This window comes from Phyllostomus discolor, chromosome 2 (genome assembly GCF_004126475.2).
Source record: "Phyllostomus discolor isolate MPI-MPIP mPhyDis1 chromosome 2, mPhyDis1.pri.v3, whole genome shotgun sequence".
In the NCBI taxonomy this organism is placed as follows: Eukaryota; Metazoa; Chordata; class Mammalia; order Chiroptera; family Phyllostomidae; genus Phyllostomus; species Phyllostomus discolor.
In genome coordinates this window covers 138,773,610-138,797,751 of record NC_040904.2, presented here as the reverse complement: position 1 = coordinate 138,797,751, position 24,142 = coordinate 138,773,610, and the positions used below count along the sequence as shown (strand labels likewise).

Here is a 24,142-nt window from a genome sequence, read left to right as displayed (position 1 = left end):
CAGCAACTGCACATTGATGTTTCTCTCTCTCTTTCTCCCTCCCTTCCCTCTCTAAAAATAAATAATAAAAAAGAAAATACAAATGTAAAATCAGCTACATATAAAATTGTAAAAATGTGTATTATTTTCTCTTTTACCTGACACTTGATTATATATGAATTTGAGTTGAATTTGCAGACCATGCAGAGCAAAAACATACATAGTTTTCTAAACTAAATTTTCACCTATAATCTGTGTGTGTCTTTTCATTTAATGAAAGTATATATTTATTAAAAAATGGAATAGAACAGGTTAAAAGTAGTATATAAATATGTCTCTATATATGCATAGTAATAGCTTTGGATTTATCTGATTGTTTTAGCTACCCTAAAAGTGTGCCAAGAATATGTCATTTCATTTTTTTCTTGTTTTCTAATGCCTTCTACAATGTGAGGAGTGCATACAATTGGGGGTGTGTTGTGTATATGACACACATACATTATAAATCGACCCTGAATTATATGAGTATGCCGATCAACATTCCTTAATGATATTAACACTTTTAAATGTATAAACATACGTGTTATCACTTAATTAATCTTTTTAAATGTCACTTTTACAAGCCCTTATACAGTGTGTTTACAAGTCTTGTATGATAAAAGTAATATATCAGCAGTCTTTGTGTGTTTTTTCCTGCTAAAGGCGCTGGAGCGGGTAGCAGTTGGCCAAGGGGTAAGTTAAGTGTATATCTGATTCAGCTGATCAAGATGATAATTTTCTTTCAAATACTCCTCGTATTTGACCTGCTGATGAACTTAAAACCTGATGGATTTTAATAAATATCACCTCTTTTTGTCACCTCTTCAAATTTAAACTTATACTTTTACTGTATGTTTACTCTAAAACATAAGTAAGCTTTCAGAAAGTATAAATTGAACTTTTAGGAAAATTTCTACTCTGTACTCTTATACTAATGTCTCATTTCATATTGTATTGAACAGTCTGTAAATAGTTCTATAGAATTCTGTTACTATCAGCCTTTTAATGGGCTTTGTTAAACCAAGATAACCACCGTATAGTATTCAATTTATTTTTAACTATAATCCAAAAACTTGTATTTAATTGTTAACTTGTTTCTTTATTGATTTGATTAGTTATTAGTTGCAACAGCCAAATAGGTTTACACATAGAAACATAAGTTAAATGTATCCCCAAAATATCCACCTTATGATTCATGAAACATGCTAAGAACTTGTAAAGTTAATTTTAAGAGTTCTTTTTAAACTTTTCACAAGAATTTTCTTGTTGACTTAAATTTTAGAATCCTTTTGCTTCTCTGCAAGTGTCATTAATATGTCAATTTGAATTTTTAAAATAATTTTAAAATAACAATAGTAACAAGTACCATTTACTAAGAGCTTACTCTGGACCAGGCACGATACTAAGAACTTTGTTTTTAAATATCTTTATCTAAAAATTAATAAAAACTGATTTTTTAAATGCATATTGTTTGGGCTTGGGCATCAGTCTCAAACTGCTGGTTTTCATTTTGTCATCATCAGTAGCTTGTTTAGTGACCTTGGACATGTGCCATAATTTCTCTGTGGCTTAGTTTTCTTAACTGTAAAATAGGAATGATAACAATAATAGGAAAAACAATAACACCTTCCTTGTAGAGTTGTGAGAATTAAATGAATGAAAAATGTAAAATGCTCAAAACAACATCTAGTAGATGGTAAATGCTCAATAAATGTTAACTGTTGTTGCTCTTACAGGTAATTAATAATTATGATTATGAAAATCATAGTTAAATCTAACACAGAGGCTACCGAAGTACTGTTCAAAATTTTCTTCATCAGCTGAAGCATACTACATACATAGTGCTGTGGGACAGATACTATTACTGTCCTGTGATACACATGAGGAAACTGTTAAGTAGCAAACACTGAGATTTGAATCTGGTTCTGGAGCCAAAGCCTCCAACTCCCATACTGCACATCAGCTCAGTGGTTTGCTAGGAGCCTGAAAGAAGAAAGTGCCTTTCATAATAATGCCCCAGTGCACTTGTGTGGTGGTTTTCAGTTTCCCAAGTGCTTGCTCAGAGTTCACCGTCAGTCTTAGGAGTTGGTTATTATACCAAACTTACATAACATGGTACACAGCAGAATTTTAATAATGCATTCCAGTTCCCTTAGTTAGAGTCCTGACTTCCACTTTAGTGTCCTTTCCATAAGACCTGTAAAATGCATATCTAATGTGTGTGTGTATATACACACATCCTCGTATGTATATGTATATCCTCATATATATGTGTGTATGTGTATATATACTTTAATAATGTACTCTTTCTGCACCCCCCCATTTTAACATGTGTAAAAATGTTAAGTTGATTTCTCACTTGTGAAGGAAAGAAAGTAAACTCTGAGCCACATCCAGTTTATTCCTGGAATAGCCAGGCTCAGGCTGCTCAAATGTTGACTCCCTTCCCACTTACCACCATCTGTATTTACCAGGATAGATAGTCTTAGTTATTCCAGGAATGCACGTTTGAAGACACTTCATTATGCTCCTTCCTTCCTCTTAGGAAGCAGCCATAAAGCTCATATTTACTCATGGTAACTCAGGAATGATTTATTCTATCCGTTTGTAATTTTCCATGTTACATTTCTTTATGTTTTCTTCTTAAAATGCATTTCTTGTGTTTTTTTATTTATGGGTTTTCTACAATTGGTTTTAATAACTATAAGTATATATTTTTAAAATATTTATTATATTTATAAATATACCTTTACTTCTAAATTACCCTGTTATAACTTTATATAATTTTCAAAAGCATGGGAAAGGAGGGCTTTTAACTATTTTAGGAAAAAGTCAAGCTTATATTTTATATAAAAGTCAAATAAATTAAAGTTTCCATTTCTTATAGCTAATAAAAATTTTAAAGCTTTGTAAGCCACTTGTAAAACTTATACTAATATTTCACTTCATGTAATAATATATTTCCCAAAATACCTTGAATTTTAAAAAGAACAATTTAAGAGTAGGTGTTAATATATCAAAAGGATTTCAGCTTTTTTTGTGAGAAAATTGGAAGGATTTGGTGGGAAGTGGGGGACAGATGGTAGAGATTTTGGGTACTGTAGAAATGAATTACTCAAAATGAAAAGAATGTCAAGTGGAAGTATATACAGAGATGGGAAATTTTGAATGAAACATTCTAGAGCATGAATGTTTGGAATATGAAATGTTTCAAGAAAGGAAAGTTGAAAAATCAAGGATTGTTGTCTTGAGGCAAGGAGTTGTATTTGGAAAAAGATTTTATATAAGAAGTGTGCCTTTTAAAGCTTATAAATTTCAGTGTGGGCACTCAACTGTGTGGGTATGTTGGCTCTCAGTGAGTTATTTTAGGAATTAAGATGGGGATTTGGTATTACCAACACCATTTCCTACTAGAATCACCTTCCCCATTATCCCCACCATTCGGAATAGATATGTGTGTTCATTCAAAGTGTCTGTCAGGATCATACAAGATGGACATTCTTCAGTGACTTAAGAAGGTAGTAACATCTGGTGGAGATCTAAGAAATAATGGTTGACCCTCAACTCCCAGTTTGGGGTGTTTTGAGGCTCAGCATCTGGGGTCTGTGCGTAGGAACTGGATATTAGATGGGGATAGAGGGACAATAAGTATGTTTGTTTTTTCTTGTGTGTGTGTGTGTGTGTTTTTGCCTGAGCACACAGGCAAAATTTATTTTGTACTAAACTCCATCTGAATCCAAACATTCTAGTCGAAAACAGATTAAAATAACAATTTTGGGCTTTGAGGAAAAATAATAATTACAAAAGGAAAACTCAGTGAATATATACATTTCACTAAACTCGTATCTTTGAAATTTTACCAGCCATTGAACAGTTTTTACATATTACCTTATTCGGTTTCTCAGAACTATTTAATGTTGTTTTCCATTCTTGCTTCTTTTTCTTTTTCTTTTTTTCCAATAATAACTTTATTTGGAAGCAGATCATTGTTGCTGATATTATTTTGAGTTTGATTTCCTGTACCCTTTGTCTCGCTATGATCTGTTATGCCTCAGACATATTTTTAGTGTGTCCTTGCTTAGAGTAGTACTGTCTCTTTCTAGCTTTGAATCTTAGAAGATAACATTATCTCTATTTCACCACCATTAGGACAACCTAATCTCTTCTCTTTTGCACATCTCTTACCCAGCTGCTTTCTTATACAGAGCTGGCTTGGCTGGTTGTGAAAGTTTATGTGTACATTTTTCACTGATAAGCACTTCATTTGGGATGTTAGTTTGTTTTTCTCTTATAACATTTTAACTTGGAGTGGAAAAATTATAAAATTGTCTCTTAGATTTCACAACGAAGTCAGGTTTCTAACATTCACTTATGGTCCCAACTATCTTGTACTGATTTGATTACTGTTATTTGTTTCTTGTGCTTATATATATATATATATATATGTCTATATTTTTTTCAGCTGCCTACTGAATCACTCTTCTATCGTGCCGTCCTTCAGGATATTATTAAAGATTGTTACGGCATCACAAAATGGTATGAGGATTTTTTTAAAAGATTTTACTTATTTACTTTTAGACAGAGGGGAGGGGAAGGAAAAAGAGAGGGAGAGAAACATCAATGTGTGGTTGCCTCTTGCACACCTCTTACGAGGGACCTGGCTGGCAACCCATGCATGTGCCCTGATTGGGAATCGAACTAGTGACCCTTTGGTTTGCAGGCCAGCACTCAATCCACTGAGCCGCACCAGCCAGGGTATGAAGATTTTATTTTAACAAGAACAACTGTGCTATATTGTTTACAAAGTGGCTTTTAGTCTTCAGGTGATGCAGTTACTCTATCTTAGGTTAATCATTATTAAAGTGTGGAAGTTCTAGTGATTCCTTTCTACTATGAAAGGAATGGTTGTTGTAATGGTAAAGTAATATATGTAAAATGTATTTAGAATATTAGAAGTATTGAAATGTTATATATAACTAATTAAGTGACTATAATATTGTCATTTGAAGACGTAAAATGTTTCACGGTGAGTACCATATACACAGTTAACTAACTAGTGCAGATATTGATCATAAACAACGTTTTGGCCATTTGGATCTCTTATGGTTGAATAGAAGTTCTACATATGTTTTTGTTGATGTTATTTCTATTTTCCCAAAATAATGCCTTGCTTATACAGAGAGACAAGGGGTAGGAGAATGTTTTCATAATATCAGTTCAATAACTGTTGTACTCAAGAATACATTTGCAATACCAGCAATTTTTATGAATATATTCTTTCTAATAACAATTTTAGGATTTTTATAACTATCTGGTTGTAATAGGATTATTCTTCAAATTAAAAAAATAGATGCTATGTTAGATTAGCTATTATTCTCTATATAAGAAAATCAATTTTTTATTGAAAGTATTTATGACACACAAGTATCTTTTGCATATATTGTTGGTTTCTACTGTCATTCTATGTAGATGACTCCCAAACCTGTATCTCAATCTCCATTCTCTTTTCCATGTATTTACCAGTCTTTGAAATGTTTGCAAGCTAATTTCTTAGTCTTCCTGAAAACTAGTTCCTTTTCTTGAACTCACATCAAGATGCAAATCTTGTTGAAAAAGTCACAAAAATTTGCAAATCATGTCCACTCAAATATTGATAACCTGCCTTCTTTTAAGACTTCAAATCTGTTCATAAATTTATTTATTAATGACTACTTAAAATCATCTATATTCTTTTATAAACCTTTATTCTCACTTAAAAATTTAAATCTCTGGGGGGAAATGTGGGTAGAGGTGCAAGAGGGTGTAGGGAGGATAAAAGGTAATGGGAAAACAGTCTGGTGATGGCATAAGAACAGATGCATAGACCAATGGAACAGAATAGAGAGCCCAGAAATAAACCCTTATCTCTATGGTCAATTAATATTTGACAAAGGGGGCAGAAGCATAACATGGAGTAAAAATAGCGTCTTCAACAAATGGTATTGGGAGAGCTGGACAGCTACATGCAAAAAAAATGGAACTCGATCATTAATGTACCCATACACAAAAGTAAATTCAGGGTGGATAAAAGGCTTAAATATAAGTCATGACACGATAAAAATCCTAGAGGAGAACGTAGGCAGGAAAATCTCAGATATTCACGCAGCAGTATTTTCACTGGTATGTCCCCTGGAGCAAGGGACATAAAGGAAAGAATAAACAAACGGGACTTCTTCAAAGTAGAAAGCTTCTTCATGGCTAAAGAAAACATCAACAAAATAAAAAGGGAACAACTGTATGGGAAAATATATTTGCAAATTTAACCTCAGACAATGGTTTGATCTCCAAAATATATAAAGTACTCACACAACTCCACTCCAGGAAGATAGACAACCCAATTAAAAAATGGGAAAGGACCTGAACAGACACTTCTCCAAGGAGGACATACAGGCAGCCCAGAGGCATGTGAAAAGATGCTCAACATCGCTAGCCATCAGAGAGATATAAATTAAAACCGCAATGAGATACCTCTTCACACCAGTCACAATGGCCATCATAAATCAACAACCCACAAGTGCCGGCGAGGTTGATGAGAAAAGAGAACCCTGGTGCACTGTTGGTAGGAATGCAGACTGGTGCAGCCACTGTGGAAAACAGTATGACATTTCCTCAAAAAAACTAAAAATGGAACTGAAATTTGACCGATCAATTCTACTGTGCTGGGATTATACCCTAAGAATCCTGAAACACCAACTCAAAGAACCTATGCATCCCAATGTTCATAGCAGCAAATTTACAATTCCCATCAATAAATAAGTGGGTCAGAAAGCTGTAGTACATTTACACAGTGAAATACTATGCAGCAGAAAGAAAGAAGGAGCTCCTACCCTTCACAACAGCATGGATGGAACTGGAGAGCTTTATGCTAAGTGAAATAAGCCAGGCAGTGAAAGACAAATACCATATGATCTCACCTGTATGTAGACAGCCGCTCTTTAAGTACCTCACAACCTAATCAACAAAACAAGCAAGCAAACAAAATAGAACCAGAGACATTGAAATAAAAAATAAACTGACAGTAACCAGTGGAGAGGTGGGAGGGGAGAATGGAGGGAAAAGGGGGAAGGATCATCAAGGAACATGTATAAATTACACATGGACAAAGCCAAAGGAGGGTAGGATCAAGGGTGGGAGCTGGAGATGGATGGGGCAGGGTGTAATGGTAGGGAGGAAATGGAAACAACTGTACTGGAACAACATTTAAAAAATTTTTAAAATATGTAAATAATAAAAAAGCTATTAAAAAAGAAAAAATACTCAAATTCTCCAACCTTCCGCATTCCTGCCTTCCTTTACCACTCAGTAGATAGATCGTATTTGTTATAACACTGCTTTCATTCCATAACTTCATTGAGCTTTCATCCACATTTGGCCCTGTTAATAATTGTTTTTTTCTACAAACTCTCTTCTTCATTACCTTCCACTAAGCTGCATTCCTCTAAGTTTATTTTTTTTATGCTCAACACGTATCTGTTTTCTTTAGGAGTTTTTCTTTGTAATCATCCTCTAAGTGTACCTAGGCATTCTCTAATGTTTTATAGTCACCCCTCATTTCTTATCTCTATATTTCCTCTTTCCTTGGCAATTACACTCACAGCAAATAACTTGAATCTTGTATTTTGGCTCCACCTCTTCTGAGAAGTTCAAATCTACATTTCTCTATTTCATCTAGACAGCTGCTCTTTACCTCACAAATACACCAGATTCAGCCACGTCCAAACAACCAAAGTCAGCTTTCAATTCTATTCCCCTTGTTTCTGCTGTCTTAACTTTTGCCATTTCTGGGAATAGCATGACCATTATTATCAACCTTTAGAAATCTTAAAAGCATATTTGATTCTATTCTTTCCTCATCATCAAACCCCACATTCTAATTACTTGCTGAGACTTGCATGTTATTTTTTTTTTAACCTAGTAGTAGTTTATTTTGTGACAGACAGCCTATTAGGTTCTGGATGCATAGGGTATAGTGTCCACACAGCAGTATTTCATATTCTAGGTAGAATGACATGTACAAAACTAAAGAAAATGATAGGGACCCACTTCCCGTAACAGCAGGCTAGATTGTGCTCACAATATTCCCATGGTTTCTCATTCACTTGGAGGCTAGTATATTCACTATGATCTATAAAACCTTACATGGTGTGGCTCCTCATTATCCCCCTCGTTTCATTTCTACTATTTTTCCCTTTATGTCTGTACTGATTTTCTCACTAGTCCTTAAAAATGCCAGAAGCATTTCTACCTCAGGGCCTTTGCATGGGATGTACCTCACCAGGTGTCCCCATGGCTGGTATACTTTTCTTCTTCAGCTTTTTACTTGTACTATCTATGATATTCACCATCCCCATCACACCTTATTTCATATCTGCACTCTCTCCTCCACCGTCACTGTCTCATCGACTCTCTTTATTGATACACTGCATATTTTACTTTTTTGTTCCATTGATCATGCTCCAACACAAATGACATTTTGTTTTGTTCACTGCAAGTGTTAGAACCAAAATGTGGCTCTAGAGTACTTTAGAAATGCTTCTGAAAGAGGATAAATCAGATTTTGATTAATCTATAATAGTGTGCTCCAGATGGTTATCCTGAAGAGCAGTAATTCTGTAAAAATACTTTAAGAAAAGAATTTATTAATCAAGTAAATGCCTTATGTAATATCACCCTCTTTAAGAATCCTAGTGCCCATTCATGTTTTAGAGACACCAAATACCTTGGTGAAAAATGGCAAAATGTCACAGTTAAGTGCATACACAGTAGCTCTACTGCCTGGTGTTAAGTCCCAGGCCTTACTGGATAATAACACTATGAGCTTGGGACAGCACTTACCATCTTTTTGCCTCAGTTTTCCCATCTTTAAATTGGGGTTAATGATAGTATCTACCTCACAGAATGTTGTGAAAAATAAGTTAATATCTTCAGGTTCTTAAAATAATCCCTGGGATATAGCAAGTGAATTCTATTATTATTTAAAAAATCAATTTAACTTTGCTGAGGCAAACCAGTATTCATAGTACCTTTCTTTTCCCAAAACTCTGCACACAATATTTGTAGCACTAAGTGTTGTATGGGGCATACTTTTAAGAAATACAGAAATATCTTGAAAGTAATTCTTTTAACTTCTTCTAAGACCTAATTTGTGATTTATGTGATGATTTGTCAACCTCAAATGAAATGACAATAACAAAACAAAGTTCTTGTGAATATTTTCTTTAATATTACATATATTATTGACAGTCAAGTATAAAATACTATGGAAGATACTTATGAAATATGAATATTTTCTAAAATTTAACATTTTCTGTTAGGCATAGTCTGGTCATTCTTTAAATCCACGACAGGAACATGGTGCGACATCCTTTCCCTTTGCTGACTAGTCTTTGCTCTCCTTTTACTTTTTCATATAATGTCTAGCTGACAACAAAGTTTCCTCTACTTAGTGGTTTTTAATTATTCTAAGTTGAATTATTATTAAGTAAATACACACGTAGATAGCATAAATTATAATAAGTTTTTCTTTTAAATTCTTAAATATGAGGGGTTAAACTTGAATGGAATGCATCTCCTATGGAGATGGATAGAGATGGCCTTTATAATGCCTGTAGTAAAGGAATTATTTTGTCTGTGATGCTGTGGAGGGTCTTCTGAGCCCTACCTCTTCGCAATGCAAGATAGTAAGATGGGTGAGAGGTGTGCCTTTCCTTTGTCAAGCTAAAGCAGGAGAAGAGCTATTTGTGAAAGGGCATGTATAACACAGAATCTAGACCACAGGCACCTATCCCCACATATGAGTTTTAGGAATATGCATGTAAGAAAATAGAGGATCTGGAAATTAATTTCCTTAAAATCAATTAATCAATCAATAGATGTATTGCAACAAGGAGAGTACTTTGAAGGTCACTAAAGTTTGAACATGTAAGAATAAGTACACAATTTTTTATAAATAAATTCTGGGGCTTTGGGAGGTCGCTAGTGTATAGTAGATAGTTTTATTGTATGAGATAGGGGGTATGTTGTTTTGGGGTATTTTGTTGCTTTTTTTCAGACAGAAAAGCTTGAGCATTTTCATATAAGAAAATAACATTCAGTAAAAAAGAAATGAAAATACATGAGGAGAAAGAAAGAGCGGGCATCTGGATTCCTGACCTTTATCATTTTCTGACAGAAAACAATTATATTAACTGTTAATTATTAGCAAATTAATGGATGGCATGACTTCTATTTATCATCACACACTTCAGCAAAGACTAAGACGACAGTGAATCTGTAGTGTAATATACACTACAATTAGGGTCCAGCACTAATGCCCCTTTTTAATTATATGAAAATATTTTATTACAAAATCATAAGCATGTAATTCTGTTAACATAATGATATCACACTCATGCACACCATATGTCTTTTTAGGTAAAATGTTCAAATGCTGTCCATCATGTGAGACATTCACGTACCCTACCAACCACACTCATTGGCGTTACTTCTGCCAAACCCTGTAAAATTATCGAAGTCTGACTTTAAATCTGTAATGTTCTATAATAGGAGAAATCAGATTAGCACTTACTACAAATGAAAAATAGGATGCCTCATATTCCATTTGTGAATCATCCTATTTTGCCCTTTTGCTTTCCGTATTGTAAGTTTTGGCCTGCTTTTTTCCATTGTTTTTTAATTAATAGAATTGCAGTATTTATTCTAAAAACTGGTAGACCCTTCCTTTCTTGCACCTGCAAAAGAGCAGATTGCATTTTGCATCATAAACTGTCTGTGGGTATTATTTTTAAGAAGATTGATTTAAAAACACCCAGACTTTAGAGATTGGTGCCATGTTCTGCAAAAGTAATCTTTTTCCTCCAAAAGGTCTAAAAGTCTGATTCATTGTATTTAATAACATGTTGCTTTGGTAATATATAAATTGGCATTCTGCTTCCTGTAAAATATATGTATTTATTTTTGTTTATTTTTAAAATTTTTATTTATTTATTTATTTTTAGAGAGGGAACAGAGGGAGAAAGAGAGAGAAACATCAATGTGTGGTTGCTGGGGGCCATGGCCTGCAACCCAGGCATGTGCCCTGACTGGGAATCGAACCTGCGATGCTTTGGTTCGCAGCTTGCGCTCAATCCACTGAGCTACACCAGCCAGGCAAATATATGTATTTAAACCAAAATGGGATCACTGGTACTTCCCTCTTCTTCCATATCCATGATGTTAATAAAGCCAGTTTGGTTTTTCAGCCTTTCTTAGCAGTAGCACTCTATTTTCCTCAAAGAATCAAGTAAATTCAACATATTTTTGAAAAGGACTTATTTCTTATATAATTATACTTTCATGTTTTATGGAAAATTGTAAATTTAAAATACCTTTTTGGAATTTTTAAGGAGCACAGTTTTAAACCAATTATTGAAAAATACATATAAAAACAAGTTTTAATTTTATGTGTTTGCCATACTAATTTTAGTATGATAATATTTATTCATTTCATTTCTTAATATTGCTGTTCACAGTACTGTGGGAAACAGACATCAAGAACTGCAGTTCCTCTAAGTAGTTAAAGCACTCCCTCCTCTATGCTGCCCTTTGCTTGCCATCATTACTTAGCAAGTTGATTATAACATTTGTTCACCTCTCTTCCTTTGTAAGTGGTGAATGATTTCTCATGAACTGCAGATGATTTGGAAAGAAGACACATACTTCTAATTGGCCCTCACTGCTGATAAGTTTAAGCAATAAGTTTGGCAGTACATGATTAGGAAAGAAAAAAGTGGCCTCCCACCACATATCCACCTCTCTCATAGTTGTTTAATTATTAGAATTATTTAGCATCACATAATTGCATTAAAGCACTAAATTCCTTGTCCTTGAGTATAGCAAGAGGGCCTACATAGCTTTTCTGTAAGAATATATATGTATGCATACACTCTTGTAGGATGCCATGGAATCTCCCTAGCTCTCTTTGCCTGTAATACACAGGTACCATTCTTCATCTGCAATTTAACAACATCGAGTATGAATCCTACTGAAGTACTATGCTGGAGGTAATATTGAATAGTAGTTAATGTCCCAGATTCTGAGGCCAAACTTCCTTGATTCAACCTTTGGCTCATTTACTTAACCTCTGTGTGTGTGTCACCATCTTTACAATGGGGATGATAATTAACTTACCACATGGGGTTGTTGCAAGGATTAAATGACTAAATGTAGTAAAGGACTTAAAGAGACCCTGACATATAGTATACATGGAGTAAATATTAGCTATTGTTAGTTTTATTTATATTTCATTTTTTCTTATATATTTTTTCAGTAGTTCTCTCTATATTTTAAGTTACCTTAGTTTATTTGTGTTGCTCAGCTTGCCTATACTTTTGTCTACTTAATTAAGAAGTAGATATGGTATTAGTGCCTTTTCCTCTTATAGTTTAAATAGATGTCTTTGTTTCTGTAAAACATCTTAAAACCCTTTTAAAGATGATGAGCAGGATGTTAATATTAAATGGCATCTTTTTCGGGCCACACAGTTAATCAGTTCAAAATTGTGTGATATATAAGATATACATAGCTATTATATGATATCTGTTGTACATTAAAAAGCATACATATGTGTATGCTTTGAGAAATATATAAAAACTTATACAGTATATAATTTCTGCTTCCTGGAACTTAAACCTGTTTAAATGACTATTATTTCAAAGCAGTTTGGAGCAGGTAAGTAGTAAATGAAAAATTTTCCTCGAAAAACTAACATGGCAATACAGGCAGGAATGAATGGGACAGACTTCAGTTTTAATTAGGAAGTAGCTGTAACGATCTGGAGATGAGATAATAATAAGTGGAATTGAGGTGGCTATCTAGAATCAAAGCTGAAGTTACATATTTATGGTGTATTTCAATGGAGGATTTGATAGAGTTTCATGTTTAATTAATCATAGGGATTAATATTTAAACCGCCAAGTATAGATGAGCTTTTATTCATTGTTTTTGATATTTGGAGGTGGTGAATTTTTTATTCCCTTGCTTTTTACATTATACCTAAATTGCAACCAAAATTGTGAGATGTAATAATCTAGCATTGCATTATTGAAATTTAAAGTCATCTCATGGTATTTTATTTAAACTATAATGAAATTCTCCTGGGCATAAATGAGATCAAGTGAAACCCAGCTCAGTGTTAATGATGCTTGATCAATGACTGGCACTGAAGATTTCTCTGCATGACTGTTGAATTATCACCACTATGAGCAGATGTTGCAATGAAATGTGCACTGTAGGTTCTGGCCAAGATGGAGGTGTAGGTAGAAATGGTTCACTTCCTTGCACAACCAAAAGAGGGGTAACAGCCAACCTAAAAACAATAAACAACCAGAACTGCCAGAAAATCAAACTTCATGGAACTCTGACAATGAAGGAGTTAAAAAAAATATTCATCCAGATGTGTAGGAGGGGTGGAGATGTGTAGCCAATTGGAAGGTGGTGGACCATGTGGGTAAAAGAGTGCAGCTGCCTGACTGGGAAGCTAAAGACTCAAAACCTCTGGCTGTAAAAACGTGTGGGTTGCAAAGGTGGGAGAAACTCCAAGTCTCACAGGAAAGTTTGTTGGGGAGACCCACAGGGTCCTAGAATGTACACAAACCTACCTACCGGGGAATCAGCACCTGAAAGGGCACAATCTGCTTATGGGAAGCAAGGGAAGTGAAGGAAAGTGGGGCTAGAGCACAGTGAACCAGCGGCATTGTTCCCTCTCTGACCCCTCCCCACAGACAGCATCACAACGCAGCAAAGGGCTTTGTCCCACCCTGGGGAATACCTAAGGCTCTGCCCCTTACAACATAACAGGTGCACCGAGACAAAGAAATATGGCCCACATGAAAGAACAGATCAAAACTCCAGAAAAAGAGCAAAGCGATGAGTAGACAACTTATCAGATGCAGAGTTCAAAATACTGGTAATCAGGATGCTCATACAAATGATTGAGTTCAGTGACAAAATGAAGGAAGAAATGAAGGCTATACAAAGTGAAATAAAGTAAAATATACAGGGCACCAACAGTGAAGGGAAGGAAACTGGGACTCATATCAATGATATGGAACAAAAGGAAGAAATAAACATCCAACCAGAACAGAATGAAGAAATAAGAATTCAGAAAAAAATGAGAGGTTTAGGAACCTCTGGGACAACTTTAAACTTTCCAACATCAGAATCATAGGGGTGCCAGAAGTAGAAGAGGAAGAGCAAGAAATTGAAAACTTACTTGAACAAATAATGAGGAAATACTTCCCCAATCTGGTGAGGGAAATAGACTTCCAGGAAGCCCAGAGAGTTCCAAAGAAATTGCACTCAAGGAGGAACACACCAAGGCACATCATAATTACATTAGCCAAGATTAAAGAGAAGGAGCGAATCTTAAAAGCAGCCAAAGGAAAGGAGACAGTTACCTTAAAATGAGTGCCCATAAGTCTGTCGGCAGATTTCTCACAAGAAACCTTATAGGCAAGAAGGAGCTGGAAAGAAGTATGTGAAGTCATGAAAAGCAAGGACCTACATCCAAGATGACTAACTCTATCCAGCAAAGCTCTCATTTAGAATGGAAGGGCAGATAAAGTGCTTTCCAGATAAGGTCAAGTTGGAGTTCATCATTACCAAGACCTTATTATATGAAATGTTAAAGGGACTTATCTAAGAAATAGAAGAAGATAAAAAACTATGAACAGTGAAATGACAGTAAACTCAACTATCAACAACTGAATTGAAAACAAAAACAAAACTAAACAAACAACTAGAACAGGAACAGGATTAGAGAAATGGAGATCACGTGGAGGATTATCAGTGGGGAGAGGCAGGGAGAGAATAAGGGGGAAGATCCAGGGAATAAGAAGCATAATTGGTAGCCATAAAATAGACAGGGGGAAGTTAGAATGGCATGGGAAATATAGAAGCCAAAGAACTTATATGTACCCATGGATATGAACTAATGCTGAAGGGTAGGGGGTTTGCATGATGGAGGGGGGATAAAAGGAAAAAAAAAAATTGGGACAACTGTAATAGCATAATCAATAAAATATACTTAATAAAAGAAATGTGCATTATAATATTGAGCCCGTAAAATTAAAATGTGTCTTGTAACAGAAAGGAAACTTTTGAAAGACCTATAGTTTACTTTAAAATTGAAGCTTTTTAATACTATAAATTTACATACATCTTTCTCATAGTATTGTCTCCATAACATGGTTTTTCTGTATGTTGAAGGAATTCTCAAAAGTGAATTTCAAATACTTTGTAATATGTAAGTTAAAAATATTCACAAAATTATTATTACACTTTTGTCACAACTGGATATTGCACCATAAACACAAACACAAATGATATTTAAAAATATTTTGTGATTTAATTTTATTTTACAGCGATCAGCATGTTGGTAAAATTTATTCCAAATCCTTGTCCTTTCTGGATTATGTCAGAAAGTCTCTCAAGAAGCTTGGATTAGACGAGTCCAAGGTCAGTATGTGATTACTCATTATTTTCATAAGAACAGGATAATTTCTGTGGTGTAATGAATTGAATTAATACAGAATCATTTGCCTTCTATTTTTCTCTTATTTGTTGAAAACATTGTAAATTATATTGATACCAAACTTCCATTACCTTTGTTTCAGTTGACATCTGTCAGTGTGGATAGTCTGCTACTTTACACCCTCAGGGAGTCCTCTTGTAGGTTTTTTTCAGGAAAAAAAATGCCAATTCTCAAATCAAAATACAGTTAAAAACAAAATAACAGAAAAATGGGAATTTTAAGTAAAACACAACTGCTTTTAGTTTTGAACTGCTTATATTTAAAGATTATATAACTAATTAAAATTAAAATTCTTAAATTCAAAAAGCCTTTGAATGGGAGAACCCTTGAAAGTGGTAACATCATTAGTCCAAGCTAATAATTGGAAACATATTGTTGGGAACACAGAGATAAGCTAATTGACAAGTATCCCTCACCCTTCTCCCCTCTGGTTACTATCAGTTTGTTATTTCTTTCAATGTCTCTGGTTCTATTTCACTTGCTTGTTTGTTTTGTTGATTAGGTTCCACTTATAGGTGAGATCATACGGTATTTGTCTTTCAACGCCTGGCTTATTTCACTTAGCATAATGCTCTCCAGTTCCATCCATGCTGTTGCGAAGGGTAGGGGTTCCTTCTTTCTTTCTGCTGTGTAGTATGTGGAAAAAAGTAATAAATATTCTAACATTGAGAAAATAAATAAATTCTCAATATGATTTAAATGAGTTGTCTGAAATACTAAGTTTAGCTTGGATCATTCTGGTATTTTTTATTATAAATTGAAATAAAGAATAAAATATGATTATAGGAATGAACTGTATTTCTTGAAAGAGAAAACTTACCCAGATGTGGTTATTACAAAGCTAAAAGGTATTATGGTGTTAATTATCATACCAATTATCCGTTTACTCCCCAGTTGCTTTAGTGCTTAAGGCAAATGGACTGGTACTAATCAGTTTCCTCCCACTATAAAATGGCTGTTTAGAAAAGCATTTTTTTTCCTTTTTTTTTTAATTTTTAGATAGATTTTATTTATTTATTTTTTAGAAAGAAGAAGGGAAAGAGAAAGAGGAGGAGAGAAATATGAGTGTGTGGTTGCCTCATGTGCTCCCTACTGGGGACCTGGCCTGCAACCCAGACAATGTGCCCTGACTCGGAATCTAACCAGCCACCCTTTCATTCTCAGGCCGGCGCTCAGCCTCTGAGCCACACCAGCCCAGGCTAGGAAAGCATTTCTAATTCATAGGATTTAAAAAAGATTAAATGAGGTAATACAAGTAAAAGGCTGAATGAACACAATGTTTATACATAGTAAATACTAAATAGTACTAGTTTTTATTCTGATCTTTGTATACTTACTAATAGCACCATTGATATGACTCCTGTAAGTATTTTTATTCAGTCACCAAAATGAAGATCCTTCTATTCTTGAATAAATTAGCAAGAATAGATACTTTTATTGAAGTTATTTTATTTCTAGGTTTTTTAAAAAATATTTTTAATCAGACTGGTCTTCCTTTCACTTAGTCTAAATTAGTGCTTATTTTATTGCATGTCTCAGTTTCATGCCTTGAATTTAATACCAAGAACACAAACATATACATTATTTTCACAAAGAGTTATCTGTGTTTTTTTGGACCATAAGATGCACCTAGGTTTTAGAGGAGGAAAATAAGAAAACAATTTTTGAAACAAAAAATATGGTAAAATATTTAATAACATAAGTAACATAACATTTCGCCAGTGTAAATATAAAAAGAACTCAGCAGCACTATTAACAACCATTATTCCTCCCAAATTTTTTTTTGGAGGGAGTGCCTTTTATAGTCCAAAAAATACGGTAAGTTTTTCTTAAACTAAAAATGTATTTAGTAAATGTATTTAGTAAAAATGGTTTTTTCCAAAAACCAAATGGTAAAAATCCAGAAAAATTGTTATTTACCCTTTCTCATGGCTTTCTCTTCCCAAATTTGTCTTTAATAATAATCATAGTAAGTGTTCCTGAATATGCTCATTTTGTTCCTGATAAGAATATTAACAGTCGTTAATGTTTACTAAGTACTTACTATGTGATAGTTACTATACTTAGGACATTACAACATTATCTTATTTGTTCTTCAGAAAACACGATCGATACTATTATAAATTTCCCAATGTAGTGATATAGAAAGAGAGGCTCAGAAATGGCCAACTCATTTTCCCAGGATCACAGACTAGCAAGGGATAGAGCAGAACTTGAACACAGACTCAACTAACATTAAAACCTCTGCTGTGAACCACCACTGTGTGGAGAGTGAAATTAGAAAGACAAAAAGAAAAGACTAATATAGATACATAGCACGTCAAATCAGTCTAAAATGATTACCTTTATTAGTTAATAAAGGCAATAACAGTGCCCCTCTGATTTTCCCATAATACTGTTGACACTCATTAAAAACAAACATTGAATAAAATTCGTTAGAAAAAGAAAAGGAAGTTACAGAACAACATGAGGTGTTTAAAAGGATGTTCTGGTGAGAGGAAGCAAATAAAGGAGTATGTGTAATTTGGGTGTTTTTGTTTGTTTGGGTTTTTTTTTTTTTTTTTTGCCTGTTTGTTCATTTTAATGTTAAACAAGAGGAATTAAGAGAGTTGTGTTTATCAGGCCAAAGTGGTTGGAAATAGGATAAGTTATTAAAACCAAACTTATATTTCCAATTCAATACAAAATCTTATTATTTTTATCCCACATCATGAAGTATCAGTACTAAAATAAAAGTTTTGGCCACAAGCTAATAAAAAGGCATTTATGTATAGTTTTGTTTATTTATTTTACTAATTGATCTTTTAGAAAGATCTGGGGGGAAAGAGAGAAAAACATTGATTTGTCCCACTTATTTATGCATTGTTGGGGGAAAGCCCCAAAAGTCTAAATTCAGGATCAGTTCAGAAGAACTGACACACAGCCATATTCAAATTCATAAGAGCTTTAATAGGAGAAACTTACAAACATGGGCAAAGCAGCTCTTCCCAGTGGTGGCCAGCTGGGACAAAGATCCACACCCCTCCCAGGACAGGGTCTCTTTATTGTAGGGGGTTAGTAGTAAAGCCATGTAGTGGGCAGTCACGTTGACAACCACAAAGAACAACGCCTTTCTAAGTTAACAGGTAACATCAGGCAGTTATCACACTCCACACAGTCATTAGTGGCCCTCCTGGGGACATGACGTTTCTCTTTGGGTGGCATTCCAGTTTTCTGGGTAGTCAGCCAAGCCTGAGGCTACAGAAAGTTAAAAATGCAACATTTCCAGACACCTTTGCTGCTGGAGCCACATTGCATCTCAGTGAGTTCCCCATAGCATTCATTGGTCATTTCTTCTATGTGCTCTGACCAGCAATCCATCCTGCATCCTTGGCATACCGGGATAATGCTCTAGCCAACTGAGCTATCTGACCACGGCTAGTTTTACTTTTTAAATGAATTAATTTTCACCTGGGATTCTGACTACTAAAAAGTATCTAAATCATTTAATTTTAAAATATCAAATATACCAAAATATTTAAAGAATATTTGACTGAATTTATAAGCATTTGTTAACAAATTATATATAATTGAAAGTGTAGTGATTCATTGATAATGTTTCTGATCTTTTAAAGCACATCTCTTCATATTTAAAACTGGAAGCAAATGAAATTCCCAAAAAATCTCCTAACATGCTCTGGATACATTTTCAGTCGAAGAAATCATGCTAAACACGTGGAAGTAAAAAGAGACTATTCATAGACAAATCATCATTCCAGAGGAGACCTGAGCTACATGTGCCAGATGCTTGAGTGTCCCACACACACACAGCCTAGAGAATTAAGTCCTGTAGTCAGTCGTGAGAGACAGCATAGGACATTTTCTCTTAGAGCAGGATTTCCGAATCTCAGGAGTACTGACATTTGGGTAATTCTTTGCTGTGGGGCTCCCTGGTGCATTGCGGGATGTTTGGCAGCATCCCTGGCCTCTACCCATTGGATGTCAGCCATAGTAACCTAGTGATAACAATCCAAAAAAATTAATCTAAAAAAGCCTCCAGACATTTCCAAAACTTCCCTGAGTGGGAAAAGAATTGCCCTAGTTGAGATCCACTGTGTTTCAGCTCTTGTCATCTGGGTAATTCAATTTGTAGTCATCTGACATTCCCATTATAAACTCCATGTTTAACAAGAAAATGCCACCTAACACCAAGAAGCTTTGAGAGGAAGGAGGAAAGAATCAGTAATTCTGTTTTTACATTTTTTAAAGACTTTTTATTCAAAGTGATACTTTCTTTGATCTTTGTGTTTAGCTCTAACCACCTAAGGGCGATACTGTTTCAGCCCTGCATAAAATATAGGTCTGTTTAAGAAGAGAGTTTATTTAGATTTTACGGTAAAATTAAGTCCAACTTTATACTACCAAAAACAATAAGTTATGACAGAACATTGGCCTCCTTCTATCAGCAAGTATACTGTTTATATTCAATGGATTTCTAGGATGAAATGTTACAGTAAAATTCTTGTAAAGCTCAATTACATCTTTGTAAAACATTTCAATGAAACTTTTAAAAAGCCTCAAAATAACAAAATCCTAGTGATTAGCTTTACCTAGACCATAAATAAATTAGGTATTCTCACTTTATCTTCTGCCCCAAACTTCATCTCGCCAAATTTCAGAAAACCTCCAAAATTGTGTTTAAGCTGTCATGTTTTTATCTTCTTTTGTATTACTTTTCTTTCTGTCTCCTTATCTTGCATATGCTGCACACACACATTGTTGGATTTTAAAAGTGTCAGAATGGATATTGTTTGCTAGACAAAGAATGAGCTGTAGCATTTGTCCATATAAGAAGAGGAGAATAAAATTAGCTTATGTTCTCTAAGAGCTTGTCTGTGTGCGTGTATGTGAGAGAGAGGGAGGGAGAGGGAGAGATACACAGATAGTAAATATGCAAATGAAGAAGTAATTTCAGATATTGATTTGATGGAAGAGGGGTTATACTCTTGGATGGACAAAGCTGAAAACTACTGAGCTAGAAACTTAATGGAAGTAGATAAAGGATAATTCAGAAAAAATATCATTAGCTATTTTCCAAAACAGGCCAGCAAAAGCAAAACTTTTGAGAGCAAAATCATTTAGTTATTCATTAACAGACATCTCTTTTGAAGAATTTCTCATATGTGAGGAACAGTGAAAACTGGAGCTGTAAAGATAATTAAGGCATAACCTGTGAAAAAAGAAAATGCATAACTGTAGCGTGAACTTGCAATCAAGTACAGTGGAGGCATAGGAGCAAGGAGTGACTCGCTCTGCCTGTGAAGATTTTACAAACCATATTGGTTCCTTAGCTTGGTCTTGAAGAATGGGTAGGAGTTGTTTAAGCAAACAAGGTGGGAAGGTAGGGAGCAAGAAATTCGTTTAGGTGTGTGGGGGAGGGAAAGAGCTGGTGCAAAACCACAGAGATGTAGGAAACATGGCTCTGGACTTGGCATTGCCGAAGCATAAAGCAAGCAGGGAGGCAGTGGTGAGAGATGAGGTTAAAGGAGGGGCACACGTGGTGAGGCCAAATAAACTGATCTTTGGACGTTAAATCAGAGATTGATCAGGACTAATCTTAGTAGTTTAAATACAGATGGGAAGGCAGGAATCATTCCATAGAATGGCCAACAACTGATGTAAGGAGCTCATAAACTTTTCTGTGTGGTATGTATTCATTAGTGATCTAGACTGAATGAGTCCCTCTAACCCTAAAGAAACAATGAATTCCTATTACAGATTAAATATATAGAAAACTTGTCATCTTTGCTGATATGAGACAAACGTGCATTTTTCCTATAAATAAGTTCCTGCTGCCTCTTTCAACCACCAAAGTAATAATTGACTCACAGAAGAATCATTAATGGAGCAGTGTCAAACTCATTTTCACCAGGGGCCCCATCAGCCTGGTGGTTGCCTTCAAAGGACCAAATGTAATTTTAGAACTGTATAAATGTAACTACTCCTTAACAGTTCTGGGAGCTTGGTACTGCTGCCAGGTAGAAACAAGGTGGAGGGCCTGATTCAGCCTATGGGCCTTGTGTTTGCCACCTGTGCATTAATGGATGTTGAGAACATTGGGTAAAAGATCAGATGGAACAATGTATTTAGTCTCAAAGCACCCTCCACAGATTATTAATTACAAAAGTGGATAAACCTGGTCAACACCCTATACCAAGTGATCAAAGTTAGCATCACCATTAATGAGACAAAAGGGCATCATCTGCCTCTGTCTTTTATAGCATGATTTTAAAAGCATTCAATCCCAGATGTTGCATTGCATTTGGTTGTCATGTCTCTAGTTGCATTTAATCTGGAACAGTTCAAGTCTTTTTTTGTCTTTCATGACACTGACATATTTTGAAAGGTCTGTTTCTTCATGAGTAGGTTAAAGTTACGTGTTTTTGGCAGGAATATTACATAATGGACATTGTCCATCCCAATGCATCTCTATGTCAAATATTAAAGCCTCATCTCTATATCAAATCACATCTTTGAAGAAGTATATTCACCTGTTTAAGGCCCTATAGCTACAGTAGCTCATCCCTGTAGTGATGCATTATCAGAACTATGATTAAATAGCTTGTGTTTATCAAGGTTTTAAGAAGAAAGAAATATGGCTATTTTATTGCAAGAAAAAAAAATTACCCAGGTTTTTTTTTTTTTCTCAGAAATTTGTGGTAGGTATTCCAGGAATACATATACTTATAAGAAAAACTAGGATCTCTCCTCTTCACAAGAACTCAGAAAGACATATACAGCCTCACCTCATCAGGGTATAGTTTTAATAAGATCTGGATTCAAAACAGTGACTGAGTTACTGTTACTTTCTTAGCAGGAATTCATGTTTTCTAATTTTTTGCCATTATGTGATTGGCTCCTGAACTACCAAATAATTCACTCATTCTCCTAGATCATTTTTCTCCCCAGGTTTTTGCTTAGTGATAGGTTATTTATTTGTGACTATTTGTCTCACCTTCAGCTAACTTCATACATCACCTTCAGTAACTTTATCCTCCCTCCAGAAAAAAAATTCTAGTTGATTAGTTTGATATCTTTCATACCTGTTTGGATAGACTTTTTATTCCACACCATTTCATCAGCAAGGCCACTACATTAGATTATTGCAATTTTTGCTCTGCAGAAAGGCATCCAGCTAAGGACACAAGTAGAATTGAACTTCCAGTCCATGTGCCATTTACAACAGGTGCCGTGGCACTGGACTGCCTCACCCAAGGGAAGATGAGGGAGTGTTTTTTTTTTTTAATTTGTTGATTATGCTATTACAGTTGTCCCAATTTTTTGTCTCCTTTATTCCCTTCTGTCCTGCACCCCACTCCTACCAGCTTTTTACCCCCTATCCCCCCACCCCTAGGTCATGTCCATAGGTCATGCATATAAGTTCTTTGGCTTCTACATTCCCTATACTATTCTTAACCTCCCCCTGTCTATTTTGTGCCTACCATTTATGCTTCTTATATTCCCTGTACCCTTTCCCCCATTCTACTCCCACCGCCTCCCCACTGATAATCCTCCATGTGATCTCCATTTCTGTGATTCTGTTCCTGTTCTAGCTGTTTGCTAATTCATTTTTGTTTTTGTTTTTGTTTTTAGGTTCAGTTGTTGATAGTTGTGAGTTTGTTGTAATTTTACTGTTTATAGTTTTAATCTTCTTTTTCTTAAGTAAGTTCCTTTAACATTTCATATAACAAGGGCTGGGTGATGATGAACTTTAACTTGGCCTTATCTGGGAAGCACTTTATCTGCCCTTCTATTCTAAATGATAGCTTTGCTAGATAGAGTAATCTTGGATGTAGGTCTTTGCCTTTCATGACTTGGAATACTTCTTTCCAGCCCCTTCTTGCCTGCAAGGTTTCTTTTGAGAAATCAGCTGATAGTCTGATGGGAACTCCTTTGTAGGTCAGTCTTCTTTTTCTCTTGCTGCTTTTAAGATTCTCTCCTTATCTTTAATCTTGCTGTGCTCTCTGCCAGCTTTCAGTCACTTCCCCTGCTACCCACAAGCAAATTGGGCCCTTCTGGTGCTGATTCCAGGGTGAGTGGTTTTGTGTATATTCTGGGACCTTTTGAGTCTCTACAACAAACTCTTCCTGTGAGGCTAGGAGTTTCTCCTGCCACCTCAACCCCCACAGGTTTTTACAGCCAGAGGTTTTGAGGCTTTATTTCCCCACACTGGAATCTTGGGTTGCAGGGTCTGTCTCCCTCCCCAGTTCCTCCTGGTTTATCCTCATGCAAATGTGGGACCACCTAGTCCACTAACCACTGCCTTGCTGCGCATCCTCTCTGCCCCAACTGCCCATCTCCGCCCCTCCTGCTGGTCTGAATGAATGTTTCTTCTTTAACTCCTTGTTGTTGGGCTTCCATACAGTTCAGTTTTCTGGCAGTTCTGGTTATTTTTTGTTTTTAATTTTTTGTATTATATTTTATTCATTGTTCAAATACAGTTTTCTCCTTTTTAATCCCAATCCTTTCCCCCCT

General features: G+C 35.1%; 1 protein-coding gene across 2 annotated transcripts in view; it reads left to right on the top strand.

The window, feature by feature from the left end:
- The window catches only part of METTL25 (methyltransferase like 25), a 102,757-nt gene that overhangs the window by 64,053 nt on the left and 14,562 nt on the right, over positions 1-24,142 (top strand). For both annotated transcript variants that reach the window (XM_036018614.1, XM_028532881.2), the window contains 3 exons: positions 682-711; positions 4,481-4,554; positions 15,459-15,552. In XM_036018614.1, coding sequence (XP_035874507.1) covers positions 682-711; positions 4,481-4,554; positions 15,459-15,552 — 198 coding nt within the window. The remainder of the gene's footprint in view (positions 1-681; positions 712-4,480; positions 4,555-15,458; positions 15,553-24,142) is intronic.